Source organism: Peromyscus leucopus, chromosome 3 (genome assembly GCF_004664715.2).
Source record: "Peromyscus leucopus breed LL Stock chromosome 3, UCI_PerLeu_2.1, whole genome shotgun sequence".
In the NCBI taxonomy this organism is placed as follows: Eukaryota; Metazoa; Chordata; class Mammalia; order Rodentia; family Cricetidae; genus Peromyscus; species Peromyscus leucopus.
In genome coordinates, this window is record NC_051065.1 from 154,868,422 (window position 1) to 154,884,046 (window position 15,625).

The window sequence follows — 15,625 nt, forward strand, 5'->3', positions numbered from 1 at the left end:
CAGGGAGAAAGGGCCGGGACGAGGAGAAAGAGGAAAGATAGCAAACAAACGTGAGCGAGACCTTCCAGGTGGCCAGGATCGAGCCAAGAGGCAGGGAACTTGCAACCGCTGGGAGCATCGGCCGGCGACCCGGACCGGGAGCCGGGGGGTGGGGCGGGGCGTGGCCCAGGGGCGTGGCCCGGGGCGAAAGGGTGTGGGCCCGGCGTCTGGGGCGGGGAACTGGGCTGGGGGCGTGGTCTCCGCGGAGCCGCCCCCGGGCTGTGCGGCGCGCCAGAGTCGGGCCGGGGCGCCGGGGCCGGGGGCGGCAGGCGCGGGCAGGAAGCGCCTCGCGGCCCGGGCCCGCCCCCTGCCTCTCGCCGCCTCCGAGCTCCCGGCTCCCGCCGCGCCGCGCCCCATGCACTCGCCGCGCCGCGCAGCCCGCGCTCGCCTGGATGGCTCGTCGCGCCGCGGGCGGCGCACCCCCTAGCGCCCGGGCCGCCGCGGCCGTCCCCTTGCCTCCGCGCCAGCACTCGCGGGGCCCCGGTCTGCCGCCGCTGCCTCTGCTGCTGCTGCTCGGGGCGGCGCGGGCCGGCGCTTTGGAGATCCAGCGCCGTTTCCCTTCGCCCACGCCCACCAACAACTTCGCCCTGGACGGCGCGGCGGGCACCGTGTACCTCGCGGCTGTGAACCGCCTGTATCAGCTGTCGAGCGCCAACCTGAGCCTGGAGGCCGAGGCGACCGTGGGCCCCGTGCCGGACAGCCCGCTGTGTCACGCCCCGCAGCTCCCGCAGGCCTCGTGCGAGCACCCGCGGCGCCTCACTGACAACTACAACAAAATCCTGCAGCTGGACCCTGGCCAGGGTCTGGTGGTCGCGTGCGGCTCCATCTACCAGGGTTTGTGCCAGCTGCGGCGCCGGGGCAACATCTCGGCCCTGGCCGTGCGCTTCCCGCCTGCCGCGCCGCCCGCCGAACCGGTCACCGTGTTCCCCAGCATGCTCAACGTGGCCGCCAACCACCCCAATGCATCCACCGTGGGGCTGGTGCTGCCGCCGGCCACGGGCACGGGGGGCAGCCGTCTGCTTGTAGGCGCCACGTACACCGGCTACGGCAGCGCCTTCTTCCCGCGCAACCGTAGCCTGGAAGACCACCGCTTCGAGAACACGCCCGAGATCGCCATCCGCTCCCTGGACGCGCGTGGAAACTTGGCCAAGCTCTTCACCTTCGACCTCAACCCGTCCGACGACAACATCCTGAAGATCAAGCAGGGTGCCAAAGAGCAGTACAAGCTGGGCTTCGTGAGCGCCTTCTTGCACCCGGCGGCGCCTCCGCGCGGCGCGCAGCCCTACGCGTACCTGGCGCTCAACAGCGAGGCGCGTGCGGGCGACAAGGACAGCCAGGCGCGCAGCCTGCTGGCGCGCATCTGCCTGCCCCGCGGCGCGGGCGGCGACGCCAAGAAGCTCACCGAGTCCTACATCCAGCTGGGTTTGCAGTGCGCGGGCGGCGCGGGCCGCGGTGACCTCTACAGCCGCCTGGTGTCGGTCTTCCCCGTGCGCGAGCAGCTCTTCGCCGTCTTCGAGCGGCCCCAGGGCGCCCCAGGTGCCCGCAACGCCCCGGCCGCGCTCTGTGTCTTCCGCTTCGCCGACGTGCAGGCGGCCATCCGTGCTGCGCGCACCGCCTGCTTCGTGGAGCCGGCGCCCGACGTGGTGGCGGTCCTGGACAGCGTGGTGCAGGGCACCGGGCCGTCGTGCGAGAACAAACGTAACATACAGGTACGCCGGGGCCTGGGGAGCCTGTGCGGGGATCCATTGTGTACGCAGGGATGTAGATGTCCCGGAGGATTGGTTGCTGGCAGTGGTGCTGGCCCGGGAGTGTGCTGGGTCACAGGTGCACACACCTAAGGGGTGGGGGGGTCTGCGTTGTCAAGGTACCCCACTGTTCCCGGAAGACAGAGCACCTATAGCTCAGCTCTGCAGCTGGGGGCCACAGGTGCGTGCTGAGTTGAGAGGGAGTGACACCAAGAGTGTGCTTAGGGAGACTGTGGGTGCCCTTCGGACGTACCACGGCACCCTGGCGGGTGTGTGAATGGGTGTGGCAGCAGAGTCCTGAAGATAAGGAGAGGGTGGGATGGAAGGGCTAAGTATGTGGCACCCACTGGAGGTCCCAAGAGCAGAGACCTGCAGGGGATGTAGACTCCCCGTGGGAACATGTGTCTGTCGGGAGACACTGGTATTTGGGAAGTGATTGCTTCCCTGGAGAGGTCACCTGGTTGGCAAACAGGTGTGTGCTCAAGGCCAACTTTCACTCGACAAATAGAAGCTGTGCACCTACCTATTAGGTGGCGTGGCAGACCTGGAGTGACCACCAACGTTGTGAACTTTTAACTTAGTGTGTCAAGTGTCCTGTCTTCAACAAATGTCTGTTCTCGGATCCATTATACATACAGACGAAGAAGCAGGTCTAAGGGTTTTTTAAGAGACACACAGCGGAGAACTAGCCGAGGCGGGGCCTGAACTCAAGCTATCTCCCCCCACCCTGCCCCCCAGTCTGTGTCCGTGGGGGCATCCAGGCAGCCCAGCTGGAGAGATGCGGCCAGCAGAGATGGAAAGGAGTCTTGGGCAGGGAATCTTGGTTGGAACAGAGAACTCCAGAGCTGGGGATGAGGTGGGGCCTGGGGGTGGGCAGCGGCAAGAGGGCCAGGTTAGGGGTCACCATGTGGGTGACTTGGGTGCAGCCAGTCCCCTGGAAGGATTTCACAGCAGAACTCACTTCCTGTTTGCTCCAGAAGGTAGGCTTGTGGGTCCTCATTTGCCACCCCAAAAAACGACACTGCAAAGGGCTAAGCCGAGCCTTCTTTTCTCGCTGAGGCTCCCTCTCTTGTCCCTTCCTCCGTGGTCCCCAGTGGTAGCAAGACTCTCTCCCGTGGGCGTCCCTAACACTGGGGCTTTGAGCAAGCCTAGATTCCTTCTCTTGGCGGACTCCAACAGCCGCCCACCACCCTGCCGGTCGAACCCTCACCAGAAAGGTCATTGAGAGTGAGAGGCCAATGTCTGAAGCTTCTAGCCCTGCCGCCCGCCTGGCAGGGTCAGGCCCCCTGTGCAGTGCTGGGGTGAGGGTAGCCACCATACTTCTTCTCTACAGAGCCGCAGCCTTTCCATGGCTGCGCCCGGCTGGATCTGGAGGCTGGGACGGTAGGCAGCTCTGTGGGCAGGGGAGGCAGCCCTCTGTGGGCCCCTAGCTGATGAAGGGTTCTGTGGGATTCCTCAGGCTGCCTCTCCCCTCCCCCTCCAGTAAGATCTGTCCTGATTCCCACGGTCCCTGGTGCCCCCTTGGGCCGCCACAGTGACTCACCAGGCTGAAGGCAGCTAGATTGCCCTCCTCCCAAGGGGGCAGGGCCTTTACAAAGAAAGTAGCCCTAGGGCAGTGTAGTTTAGGCCTGCTCCTCACCTCAAGGCCACATAGCATATCCCTGCTGGGGCCCTTCTACATTAGTCTGCTGCATTCTCTCTACCCAGTGCCTGACTGTGGACACAGGCTAGGGCCCCTGGAAGGGCCCCCAGATAGTCCCCACCCCCTACCCTGGGTCTGGACCTGTAGCAGGACACATTGCCTGCTGTCCTTGTCAAGCCATTGCCAGCTCCCCTGCTTAAAGTCTGTTTGTCACTGCCTGGCTGTGTGACCTTGACCCGGCGACAGACTCTTTCTAAGCCTTAGTTTTCTTCACCCTAAAGTTAAGATAATGCACACAGTCTTGGGACCATACAAAGAGTTGTCCTACAGAGGCATTAGGACCGTGCACACAGTCTTCTCCCAGAGACATTGGGAACATACACACAGTCTTCTCCCAGAGAGGCATTAGGACCATGCACACAGTCTTTCTACAGAGGCATTAGGACCATGCACAGTCTTTCTACACAGGCATTAGGACCATGCACACAGTCTTTCTACACAGGCATTAGGACCATGCACACAGTCTTTCTGCAGAGGCATTAGGACCATGCACACAGTCTTCTCCCAGAGGCATTAGGACCAAATGAGCAAGTTAACCACAAAGTCAAGTGCATGGTGCCTAGTGCACAGCAGTCATTGGTGGGTTGTGCTGTTCTCACCCCTGGGGATGCAGTTAGCGCTTAGCTGGGCTCTGGGCTGTCCTGGAAAATAGTGTCCTCATCAGGCCTGCTCTGGAGCTGTAAGACCCCACCACCTTTACCTGCAGCCCCAGGTGGGTCCCCTGAACATTTATCACACCCCCAGTGTTATGAGACCTGCTTTCTGGGGCTCTCCATGTTACTCCCCTGGCTTCTGGCCTCCTGGACAATATAGGGACCTAAGGATGGACTGGGTCTCATGTAGCCCAGGCCAGGTTTAGGCTTACTGAGTGATGGGATTACAGGCATGTGCCACCCCACTCAGCTTATGTGGCCTTGAGTAGTAAACCTAGGGTCTCGGTGCATGCCAGGCAGGTGCTGTACCAATTGAACTATATCCTCGTTTTGGGATCATCTTAAACACACCTAGGGATGCTGTGGGGATTTGATGAGATACACACACTGTTTGCCCATCACCATACACAGGAGTGGGCAGTTGTGTGATCTAGAAAGCCCACGATGGCCAGCAGGGAGGGACCCAGAAGGAACAGCAGTCAAGATGCTCTGGGTGAGACGTTCTTGGACACCTGCCCTGCGCTGGGCCTGTACTCTGTGCTGCGGCCACAGGACAACGGCTAGGACTGTGCCTCGGGTGTGGCCGGCTGGGCCCCTCAAAGCCTGTCCTGCCCAGCCCCAGGTGGAAGGAAGAAGGCAGTAGGTAGGTAGGTAGGTAGGTAGGTAGGTAGGTAGGTAGGTAGGTAGGGTTCCCTTCCTCACACCACAGTGTGTCTGAAGGGAAAGCATGTTGGGCAGTTGTGTGCTGTCGGCGGGGAAACTGAGGCAGAGATAGCAAGGTGGGGCTGGCTGGATGTGACTCCTTTCTCTGAACCTTTCGCCTCTACGTGACCATGACGTGTGTGTACTAAAGTTGCAGGACAGCAAGCAGATGCCAGGTCTGCTTTTTCAGAGTGTCTTTTTATAGTAATGACGGGGAAAAAAAATCCCCAGGCAGCTTTAAAGCAGGCGTGCGGTGGGTGGCACACGGCTCTGGAAGGTATTTTCTACACCAATTTCAGGGCCGAGATGGCAGGTGGTGGCGTAGGGAGAGCGAGCTTCCAAGACAGGCTTTAGGTTTGGGAGGGGAGTTGAAGTCAGTGCCCCCGGTCAGGGAGGCAAGCAGAGACCCTGGTGGGATTAGGGGAGGGCCTGGCTAGGAAGACCTCCTCTGGAAACACAGGTGGGCTTGGACCACAGCCCTCCCATCCTGAGAGTGTCTGGCTACCCGGGGACAAAGCTGACAGAGTTTCAGTTCTGCAGCCCAGGGCCAGTCAGTCACCCTCTCTGTGCTCCGTGCTTTCTCATACTAAAGGCAAGTCTGTGCCTCTTTTCAAAGACGTGGATCAAAAACTCTCGTGTGTATGCTGCACCCAGGAAACAGCAGGTGCAGGTGGCGGGGTGGGGGGGTGGGGGTGGGGGGAGGTGGGTGATACATCTGAGCTCAGCATGCGGGTGTGTGGAGCAGACCGCAGGTGCTCAGAGGAGGGTGGGCTGGATCCTCGCAGCTGATGAGCTCACACCAGGCTCGGAGGGAGCCGGGAGGAGGCAGAGAAGTGTAGTGAGTGTAAGCAGGCCTGTTCCCAGTGGAGCGCAGTGGGGCGGACAGACTGAAGGAGTCAGGCCAGTGCTTGCTGTGCATTATCAACTCAGGAGGTTGGGACAACTGAGGAAGCTGAGGGCCTCTCCTGTGTTTGTTTGTTTGTTTTTAGGGGGCGTTGGGCAGACCAAGAACCTGATACCTGGTGCTAGGGACGTGCTTGTCACTGCCTAGTTCTCACTGGCAACGTCCTCAGGCAATGAGATTCACAGAGGGGGAAACTGGGTCCCAGAGAGGGCAAGCGACCTGCCCAGGGTCATATGGCTACTCTGCAGTTCCAGATCACCAGACTGCTGCCTGGCTTTGGATTCCCTGTGACCAGCCTTTACTGAGGCATGACTGGTCAGCTGAGAGCTCTGAGTTCTCTCCTGGGTTCCCCCATAGCTGGAATGAGGTCATTTGGGCAATTCCCTGGGAGATGCTGGGCACCACAGCTCCTGGCAGATAGATAGGTTGGGGTGAAGCCACTGCGCATGTGCAGAAGGGTTGCCTGCAAAGCCTCCTGAGCACAGAGGGACCTGAGAGCAAGCATCTGGCCACACTCATCTCTGATGTTGCATAACTGTATCCCAGCACTTGAGAGGCCGAAACAGGAGGATTGTGAGGTGGAGGCCAGCCTGAACTGCATAGTGAGACCTAAAAACAGAACCAAAACAAAAAGTGGAGGACTGTCTCTTCTCTGGAAGGGGTGAGGGCCCCAGCCCCTGGGAGTATGTAAATGTGTTTTTCTGGACAGTAGGGATGCAGACCAGACAGGTTCCTTTTGTTCTTGCCAGTGGGGTCCTGAGTCACTTGTGTTGGAGACAAACTGGAGAGACTACCCGGGAGGGGGGGGGCCTGGTCCAGGACACAGCCACTGCAGAGGCCTTCTCTTCTTAGCGGGCTGGGTAGCTTTGTTCATGAAGTTTGGAGAGCTCGTGTGTGGCTCAAGTTCTGGCGGTTGCTGTGGGGGGTCTGAGCTGGACCACAAATTGACAGAGACCCTCATTCAGCCACCTAAAATGCAAGTGTCCATTTGTAATTGGTGAGGTTTCTTGAGAGGGTGTTCTGTGCCAGGTGTTTGCAAAGCACCTTGCGACCCAACTCCACCTCCCCAAATCCAGTAAAAAGGCTTTATCTACATCTGCATTGATTCGTGAGCTTGTAGAAGCTGCAGGTCAACGTCCTGGGTCTTCCTTTGTCCCTCTCCACCTTATTTTTAAGACAGGGTCTCTCACTGATCCTGGAGCGTCTTTGGCGGGACTGGCTGGCTGTTGAGCTCCCAAGAATCCTCTTGCCTCAGCCTTCCAGAGCTGGGATTACAGACAAAAGCAGTCCTACCCGGCTTTTCATGTAGGTGCTGGGGATCTGAACGCAGTCTTAGGCTTCTACATCAAGCACTTTAAAAATGAGCCCATTTTAAAGGTGGGGAAATGGAGCCTAAGAATGGTCTAAGGTGGCAGTGAGTGCTTCCAGGAGGCCTGTGGAATTGCCCTAGGTTAGAGTCAGAACCCTCCAGCCAGCCCCAGGTGTGGGGCTCCAGTCACCCCCAGGTGTGGGGCTCCTGCCCCTCTGTTGGCCTGTGTCTGGGCTAGACACAGGCCAACCCTGTGGATGGCCCAAAGAGAAGGTAGACCCTGCCCCGGTATCCCCGAATCCCAGAACACTCAGGACTGTGCTGTTCTGTGCTGAGCCCCATCTGAGCATAGGAGGACTTCCTGGAGGAAGTGGCTCTGGACAGCACTTGGGGGCTGGCTCGGCAGGGAAGGAAGGCAGAGACAAGGTGGGGTTAGGCAGTAGAGCTGAAGCTGAGAACACAGGGTCTTGTCTGTGGATCAAGGTTTTAGACACCATCCTGCTAGCCCTGGGTAGCCTGTGTGGCCTTAGAAGATGAGGACTCATGGCCCATTTGGCTCTGGAAAAGTCCTGGCTGCCACCAGGTGCTGGCGAAATTCCCCCATGATGGCTGCACCAGGTGATTCCCGAAGGCCTTTCCAGCTCTGACAATGGTGTGAGCATTGCCATGGAAACCAGCTGTCCCTGAGTGGGGACATCCCCAGGAGCATTTCTGAGTCCCAGAACACAGCTTCCTCTTGTCAGACCCGTGTTGGGCCACCCAGGTGGACATCCGGTGGTCCAGGTGAAGTGGCTGCCTCGGGTGCTGACCCATGAAGCCACCAATCTCTCAGGCATCCGGGCCCTTGCCCTCCCAATGTACTGTCTTCAGCCCCAAACACCATAAATCACATGTTATGGACGAAGGAAGCCTGAGGCTCTGGTCCAAGGCCTGCACAGCCCCAGAGGGCCGATCACCACAGCACTTCAGGCCCCATCAGTAAATAACGGAGCTGCTGCACTCAGTAGCCTTGAGTGGAGGCCTGGGGCTGGAGCCGAGCTGGGCGCTGGCCAGCTGCCTGAATGGGCTATCTCAGCTTCTCTTTGCCCGCTCTGTCGTGATGCGGTGGGCCCCAGTTTTCCAGCTGGCACCCAAGGGCTTCCCAGCTCCAAGGGACTGTGATGGTGGCAGCATTAGGGACCCCAGACGGCAGAACCAGCAGACCTGCCTGAGTAGCCCGGGAGTGTGTCAGTGCCCCGGGGACGGGGATGGGACTACAGGAGGCCAGGAGGAAGGCGGCTGTGCTACAGAGGAGGTGTGAGACTCCATCTGGTCCCCAGCCCAACGGGGACCAGCAGTGGCCAGCCCAGGAGACGCAGCCGGTCCCTGGCAGTGAGGAAGCTGCAGAGAGTCATCTAGTTAGAGGAGGCCTGCCTGCTGGAGCTGGCTGGGGGGCAGGGCCTCAGGCTGCGGGGAAACAGTGCTACTCTGCCCGCGCCACACGGTCCCTTGGGGACAGTAGTGGGGGGTGCTGGGGACAGGGCCCGGCCAGGGAACGAGAAACAGTCTGGAGAAGGGGAGCTGGGTGTCTGGCCAGCTGTGGCCAGGTAGCCAAACAACCACCATCCGAGTCAGCCCCTCAGGTTCCGGACAGCAGCAGATCAGCTCACCACGCGCGTCAGCTGTGGAGGGTGCTAACCCAGGAGCCCGTGCAGACACCTGACTGCTGTGGGTGCCCAGCGGTCACCTGGCAGGGCCCACTCATCCTTGGGGACACTCACTCTGCGGACGTCCCCAGAGCCACCTGTGGGTGCTCAGGCTTCCCGGCGCCTCCAGCAGTCCTGTGTGGCAGGTGGTGCTTCTATCCCAGTCTCACCGATGAGGAAGCCAGTAAATGGCCGTGTGTCTCAAGGTATCCGCTGTCCGCCTTTGTGCTGGGCATCTCTAGCAGGAGCATGTATGTATCCTGGATGTATATTGGTGGCCCTGGGAGGCTTCTCAGCAGGAGCAGTTTCCTCTGAGAGAACCTTCCAGAGCTGAGTCTGTCACCCCGTCCCCCAGCCAGAGCTGGTACAATCTTTTTGTGCCACAGTTTGCCCTCAGGTGAGGCATTGCCTATATGGAGACAGCGTGTTCCAAAGGGCAGCACGAGCCGAAGTTGGCAGCTGGGGGCTTAGGGCTGGATTTCTTGGAGGTGAAGTGCAAGCTCCAGGATATTCCTTTTATCCCTGAGATAACTAGTAAGGCCAGGAACAGAGTGCCCCAACTGCTGGGCTCTGTAGGAAGCTCCTGCCTGCTGCGGTCGCCCTTGTCCTTGGACCTCCAGGAGAACCCTGCCCCGATCTGCTTGGATCTCAGATCGGTCACAGGTCAGGGTCACTTTGAGCGGGCCCTTGAAGGCTTATGTTTATTCTGACTGCACTGGAGACGCACTGGAGGCTGTTGAGCTGCGGGGGATCGTGGCATACTTTGCAGTTGGGCGTGTGTGTGTGTGTGTGTGTGTGTGTGTGTGTGTGTGTGTGTGTTTGTGCGCGCGCGTGCGTGCGTGTATGTTTAGTTTTTCGAGACAGGGTTTCTCTGTGTAGCTCTGGCTGTCCTGGAACTCACTCGGTAGACCAGGCTGGCCTCGAACTCACAGAGATCCACCTGCCTCTGTCTCCCGAGTGCTGGGATTAAAAGCGTGTGCCACCACCGCCCGGCTACTTTTCAACTTAATAGGAAAGTTACAAAGGCAGGAAGGGCAGCCCCTGTGTCCCTCCCTCAGTCCTCTTTGCTGCCTTGGTCCAACTGCCAGAGGGGCCGTAGTATTGGGGTGCCACCCTTAGCTAGCTGCAGAAACTCCCTGTGGGATGGGGTGTGGCTCTCACGGAGGCCCCTCCCCCATCTGACAGGCTCCACCCCAGCACAGCAGAGAAGAAGAAAGCCTCCTATTGGTTGCCATGGAGGTGGGGGGATGAGTGGGGGGTTCTGAGCAGCCCAGTAGCTGTTGTCACCCCACAATCAGCTATGTGACACCTGTGAGCCATTGTGAGCCTTCCATTCTGGGCCTCAGACAGGGAGGTGTCCCCAGGCCAGAGCCAGCTGCACCATAGGCACCTGAGATGGAACCTACTGCCTTTACGGTGCCCACGGTTGTCATGTCTCATCCTCCTCTGATTGCCTACTGCGGAGGTCTGGAGGTCTGGCAGGGTCTGTGGGCAGGATATGGCAGGCATACACTAAAGCCCCCCTGCAGCTGGCTTCCTGGGGGAGAGGAGCTGTATTCAGCTGCAATTACTGTGGGAGTGAGATCAATAGGGCAGCCCTTTAATGGAGAGTGGGCAGCGCTGAGCTTGGCCCCAGGAGGCAGCCAGCTCTGGAGGGAGGGGCTGTGTGCTCTCCAGGAAGAGCTGCAATCAGCGGCCATTACCTACCCCATTTCAGAGAGGGACAAACTGAGGATCTTACAGGAAACAGAGCTAGCTGCTAGGTTTTGTCTTGGCCCGAACACCTGCCTGCTCTGTACCACACACACAATGGGCCTACAGTGAACTGTCTTCTTCCATGCTTCTCCAGCACGCCATGGCTGCAGAGCCTTCCATCGCTCTGCTTGGAAAGGAAGCCGCTGAACATAATCTTTTACATCTTAGTCAAAATTAATTTCCCTCCTTTAGTAAGTATTCACCCAAGAGTACTCCAAAGGAATCCATCAAACATATGATACCCAAATAAAGAGAAGTGCTGGCCAGTACAGTAGTGTCACAGAGAAGTGTGCGTGCACACGTGTGTGCGCTCACCTGCACACACGCATGTGATGGGTACATACGCACATGCATGTGGAGGTCAGAGGACAGCCTCACAGATTTCTCAAAGCCGGCGAGGCTTGCTGGCCAGTGAACTGCAGGGTCCACATGTCTCCACCTCCTGAGCTCTGGGAGAACAAGCCTTTGCCACCAAACTCTTTTCTGTTTGTTTCCGAGACAGGGTTTCTCTGTGTCACAGCCCTGGCTGGCTGTCCAGGAACTCGATTTGTAGACCAGGCTGGCCTTGAACTCACAGAAATCCGCCTGCCTCTGCCTCCCGAGTGCTGGGATTAAAGGCGTGCGCCACCACCGCCCGGCCAAACTCTTTTTTTAAATTATGGGTTCTGGGGATGAACACGGGCCTTGTGCTTGCCGAGCAAGGTGTCCAACCGAGCCATCTTCCCATCCCTGAACTTACTTTTTTTTGGAGTCTCAAGTTGAAGGTTGACTAAAACGGTGCAGCCTGGGTTACCTGGAGGGCAACCATGGGTGGAGATGGGGCCTGAGGTGCCAGGGGAGGTCTCGGCAGACACTGGCTGCTGAGGGCAGGACCGGTGGAGAGGGGGGGGCAGGGGGGGAGGGGAGGGGGCGTGTCTCAAGAACTGTAGAGAAACCGTGTGGTTGGCCTGAAGTGTGGGCAGTGGGCAGAACGGAGGCCAGGGGCCTGAGCAGCCGGCAGGATGAAATCCCACGGCCTCTGCACACCCTGGGGACAGTAGGGTGTCACAGGGATGGTGGTGTGCTGTGCCACATAGATCTAGGAATAGGTTGGGGTTGTGGGGGCCCCCTCAGTGAATGGGGCACTAAGGGAGAAATCCCAGTCCCTGGGGTCCACTCCTCAATCACCAAGTTCAGCAAGGCCATGCTCAGTACCTCTGTGCGTCTCCCAGCCCTGCTCCTGGCCCAGGCAGGCAGCTTCCCTCACCACACAGATCCTTCCAGACCCTGATGCTCACTTCTCCTTTAAAAAAAAAAAAAAAAAAATTTTTTTTTTTTTTTTTTTTTTTTTTTTTTTTAAGATTTTATTTTTAGGATAAGAGAAAAAAAAAAGGTTGGGGGAAAAGGCTTTTTCGAAAATTCCTTCGGCACAGAATTAATGGCTTGTGAACGTCAGGGCGGGCTGCGGGAGTCAGTTCCCAGCCTTTCCACTGCCTCCCCTCTCACTGTGGCCCACAAATCACCCCCAGCCCAGAGTCCACTCTGCCTCTCCCAGGACCCCCACTCCAGCTGGGCAGCCCAGCGGGGCTCAGCAGAGAACCCCAGAGCCACCCCCCGGGATATCCCAGAGCTCGTATCCCACAGCAGGGGTTTACAGTTTTAATTTAAAAAACAACTTATTTAATGACGCAAGTTAAGTAATCTGTATTCACTGGAGAAAGTTATGTAAGCTGTGGGAGACATGGCCTCAGAGGGATGGAACGGCCATGGCATTGTGTTGTAGGACAGCGGGGGAGGAGCCCAGCCTGGGTACAGCACCCATGTCCAAGGTTATCTCAGCTCACATAGTCTAGGGCAAAGGCGAGTGGGTTGGGCCCGAAGCAGAGGTCAGAAGGAGCCAGTTAGAGTGTAGACTGATTTTGTTTGCACTTACCTCTGGTCAGCCAAGGTCCAAGAGTATTTAATGGAAAATCCCAGAAATAAACAATTCATAATCTTGACATCGCTTGCCGTTCTGAGTACCACGGTGGAGTCTTGCGCTCTCTACACCTACCCTGCATCTGAATCTGAGCTATGTCCAGCGTTTCCACCCTGCCTAAGCTACCCACCTGGTAGTTGCTCGGGAGTCATGGTTACTGATCTCCCGTCCCCCAACGCCAGAGCTCTGTTGGAATGACCCTTACTTTTTCTTAAAGTACAAATACATGATGGTGGCTATTGGACGCACCACAGAAAAGCCATGAAGTGCCCACTCTAGGAGAAAGAGTGAGAATTCTTGACGTAAAGCTGCCGAGGTCTGCAGCGCAGTAGGAGTGTGAGCCAGAGCCCACGCTACCACACTGCGTTGCCGTAGTCAGCCATTGTTCCGTTATCGCGGCTCCTACTGATAAACGCGTGTGAGACACATGTGGGACTGAGCTGTGCATATTAGTTAGGCTTGGTCCTTTTGTTTTCTGACATTCCCAGAGGTCTTGGGACATATTCCCATGGGAGCACTGCTGTGCGCAACCTGGCAGACAGTAATGGGAAGGGAGAGAAGACAGCCCTGAGGCAGGACTGGCCGGCTTGGGAGGTCCAGACTCGGTTAGATGGCTGGAATGGAGACCTGAGGGCACTGGAGGCTGGGGTCAGGGAAGCCCTCTGCAAGCTCGGTCCACCATTGCTCTTGTCCCGACCCCTAAGGGAAGTATGCACACGTGCCCATTTTATAACTGAGTAAACCAAGGCTCAGAGAAGCCAAGTGACATGTCACCCATAGCCATCCTCCGGGACACCTTTTGTCCATGAGATTTAGCCCAGGGCACCTCAGCCCCACCCCTTATCTGAGTTTGAGGCTCCACCCCCCCACCCCACCCCACACACATATAGAAAGAGTCCCAAGAAACTAGGAGGTGGGGACAAATGCCAGAACTTTGAGAGAACACGGTGGAGATGACAGGGATGCCTCTTGGGTGTCAGTAGGTGAACTGAGGCAAGGGGGACCTTGGGTGACTTTCTTTGGGCTCTTCTGGCCTGTGCTATGGCTGCCCAGGAGGAGTGATGTGGCCAGGTGTGTGGCTGTCACCCAGTTCCAGTCACCCGTGTCTTCTATTCTGAATTGGGATTTCGCTGTATTGCTCAGGGTGGTCTGAAATTCCCAGGGTCGGATGACTCTCCCGCCTCAGCTTCTTCCCAGTGTCTGAAACCACAACTGTGTACCCCTGGACTGTAGCACTAGTCTCCTAAAAGCCACACTCGCCATCCTGTCTTGCCTTCCTGCCTCGCTCACACCCCGTCCAGTTCCCACACACCTTAAGCACAGTCACCCCCTAGGAGTAGCTGTGTTACCCGAGGTCCGCAGACCCGGGTGGGGTCTGGGCAATCTGTTAAACTTGGCCTCAGTTTATAGGGGGTGGCCGGTGTTCAAGTAGAGGCTGAGAGCCGAGATCCGGCTGTGTGGGTAAGCAGGGAGCCAGAGAAGGTTCCAGAGCTGAGGTCTAACCTGCCTGGTCTCCGCAGCTGCAGCTGGAACAGCTGGATTGTGGTGCGGCCCACCTGCAGCACCCGCTGTCCATCCTGCAGCCACTGAGCGCATCGCCCGTGTTCCGTGCCCCGGGGCTCACAGCTGTGGCTGTGGCCAGTGCCAATAACTACACCGCCGTCTTCCTGGGCACTGCCACAGGGAGGCTCATCAAGGTAAGCGTGTCCCATGGGAGCCCCCCAGGGGTGGGCCACAGAAGGGCCGGCGTCACGGTCCTCTTCGGCTGGTCCCTCCAGGCTCCACGGTGGCCTGTCATGGAGGGGAAGACCTGGCCTGAGAGCTGTCTGCATCCCGTGTCAGCATCTCTCCTGGCCTGGGGCCTGTTGCCCAGCAGTGGCTTCTTGACCTTTGCAACACTCATGCTCCCTCTGGGCCTCAGTTTCCCCGCTGGCTGCAGTCACTGTGGGACTTCAGTGAGGGAGGCCACAGCCCTGCTGGCCACCACCTCAGGGTTCCAGTTTCTGGGTTAACCCTGCTGGTGACCACCCTGCAAGAGCTGAGGAAGGGCAAGGAGTTGCTTTGCTTACCCCAGGGCAGGGTGGGCACAGGGGACCACCCCTGCCCGCTGCCTCTCCACCTCCCTCTGTGGGGAGAGTCAGCCTCCGCGCCAGGCTCAGTCTAATTGACTCACAGCCCATAATCTAATTCCCTCTGGCAGCTGCCTGGGTGGGATGGGGGTGGGGCTTGAGCCCTACAAGCCTGGCATGGAACCACCGGTTGTGGGCAGTGAAGACCCAGGGCCCCAACACATGTCACTCGGCTCCCGTCCCCTGCTGGGTGAAGGAGGTGGCCGTCAGGGCTCAGTGCCGTGGTCCAGATGAGTGGCCCCTGCTTTTGACGGCTGTTCCAGGCTGTGTGACCTGAGGGCATAGTTTGTCTCGTCTGGATTCAGACTCTGTCCATTGAGGAGCAATGAGGCAGATCAGGACTGTGGTCAGAGCCCTCTCCACCTTCTGCCCACAAAGCTGCCGTCATTAGGCACCTGCTGCTTCCCCAGGGCCTCAAAGGGTACATCGCAGGTGCCATGTCCTTTTGCTCTGCACCAAGCTAAAGATATAGTCGTGAGTCCTACCACACAGAAGGGGGCCACTGAGGTCCTTCAAGAGAGGTGCCTACCCCCAGAATGACCACATAGCTAAATATGGGTCGTTGCTTTTCACTCTTAATTTATCTGTGCCATGCTTGGTGTGGAACTAGGACCTCAGTGACGGAGATAAACTCAGGGAGACCCTGCCCACCCCACAGCGCAGGCTGGAAAGGTCACACACCAGTCTGCACAGGGTGGTGTCTCTCCTGCTGACCCTTTCTCTGTTTGGAATTCCTATCTCAATCACCAGCCCCAGGGCTCAGTGAACATCGAGGAAGTAGATATGAATTAGTGTCTGTGTGTGTGTGTGGGGGGGGGGGGTGTTGTGTGTGGTGTGAGAGAGATGCCCTGATAGCATCCCAAGAGGCCTCCGGGCAGCTGGGACATCTCAAAGGTCAAGCCTAAGCCTGGGGTGGGGGTGTGGGGAGGGCACAGTGTGACCTGGTACAGCCCAGAATGAAAAGGATGTGGTGGGGTGTATGTGTAACCGTGGAAGCACAGTGAGAAAGAGGTGGAGATGTGGCTGTGTGGATTATCAAGGCACT

General features: G+C 58.3%; 1 protein-coding gene across 2 annotated transcripts in view; it reads left to right on the plus strand.

Moving 5' to 3' along the window:
- The first annotated feature begins 416 nt into the window (after positions 1 to 416).
- Plxnd1 (plexin D1) overlaps positions 417 to 15,625 on the plus strand; it is a 40,116-nt gene continuing 24,907 nt past the window's right edge. For both annotated transcript variants that reach the window (XM_028864012.2, XM_037204248.1), the window contains exons 1-2: positions 417 to 1,748; positions 13,972 to 14,148. In XM_028864012.2, coding sequence (XP_028719845.1) covers positions 432 to 1,748; positions 13,972 to 14,148 — 1,494 coding nt within the window. In that variant the 5' untranslated portion in view covers positions 417 to 431. The remainder of the gene's footprint in view (positions 1,749 to 13,971; positions 14,149 to 15,625) is intronic.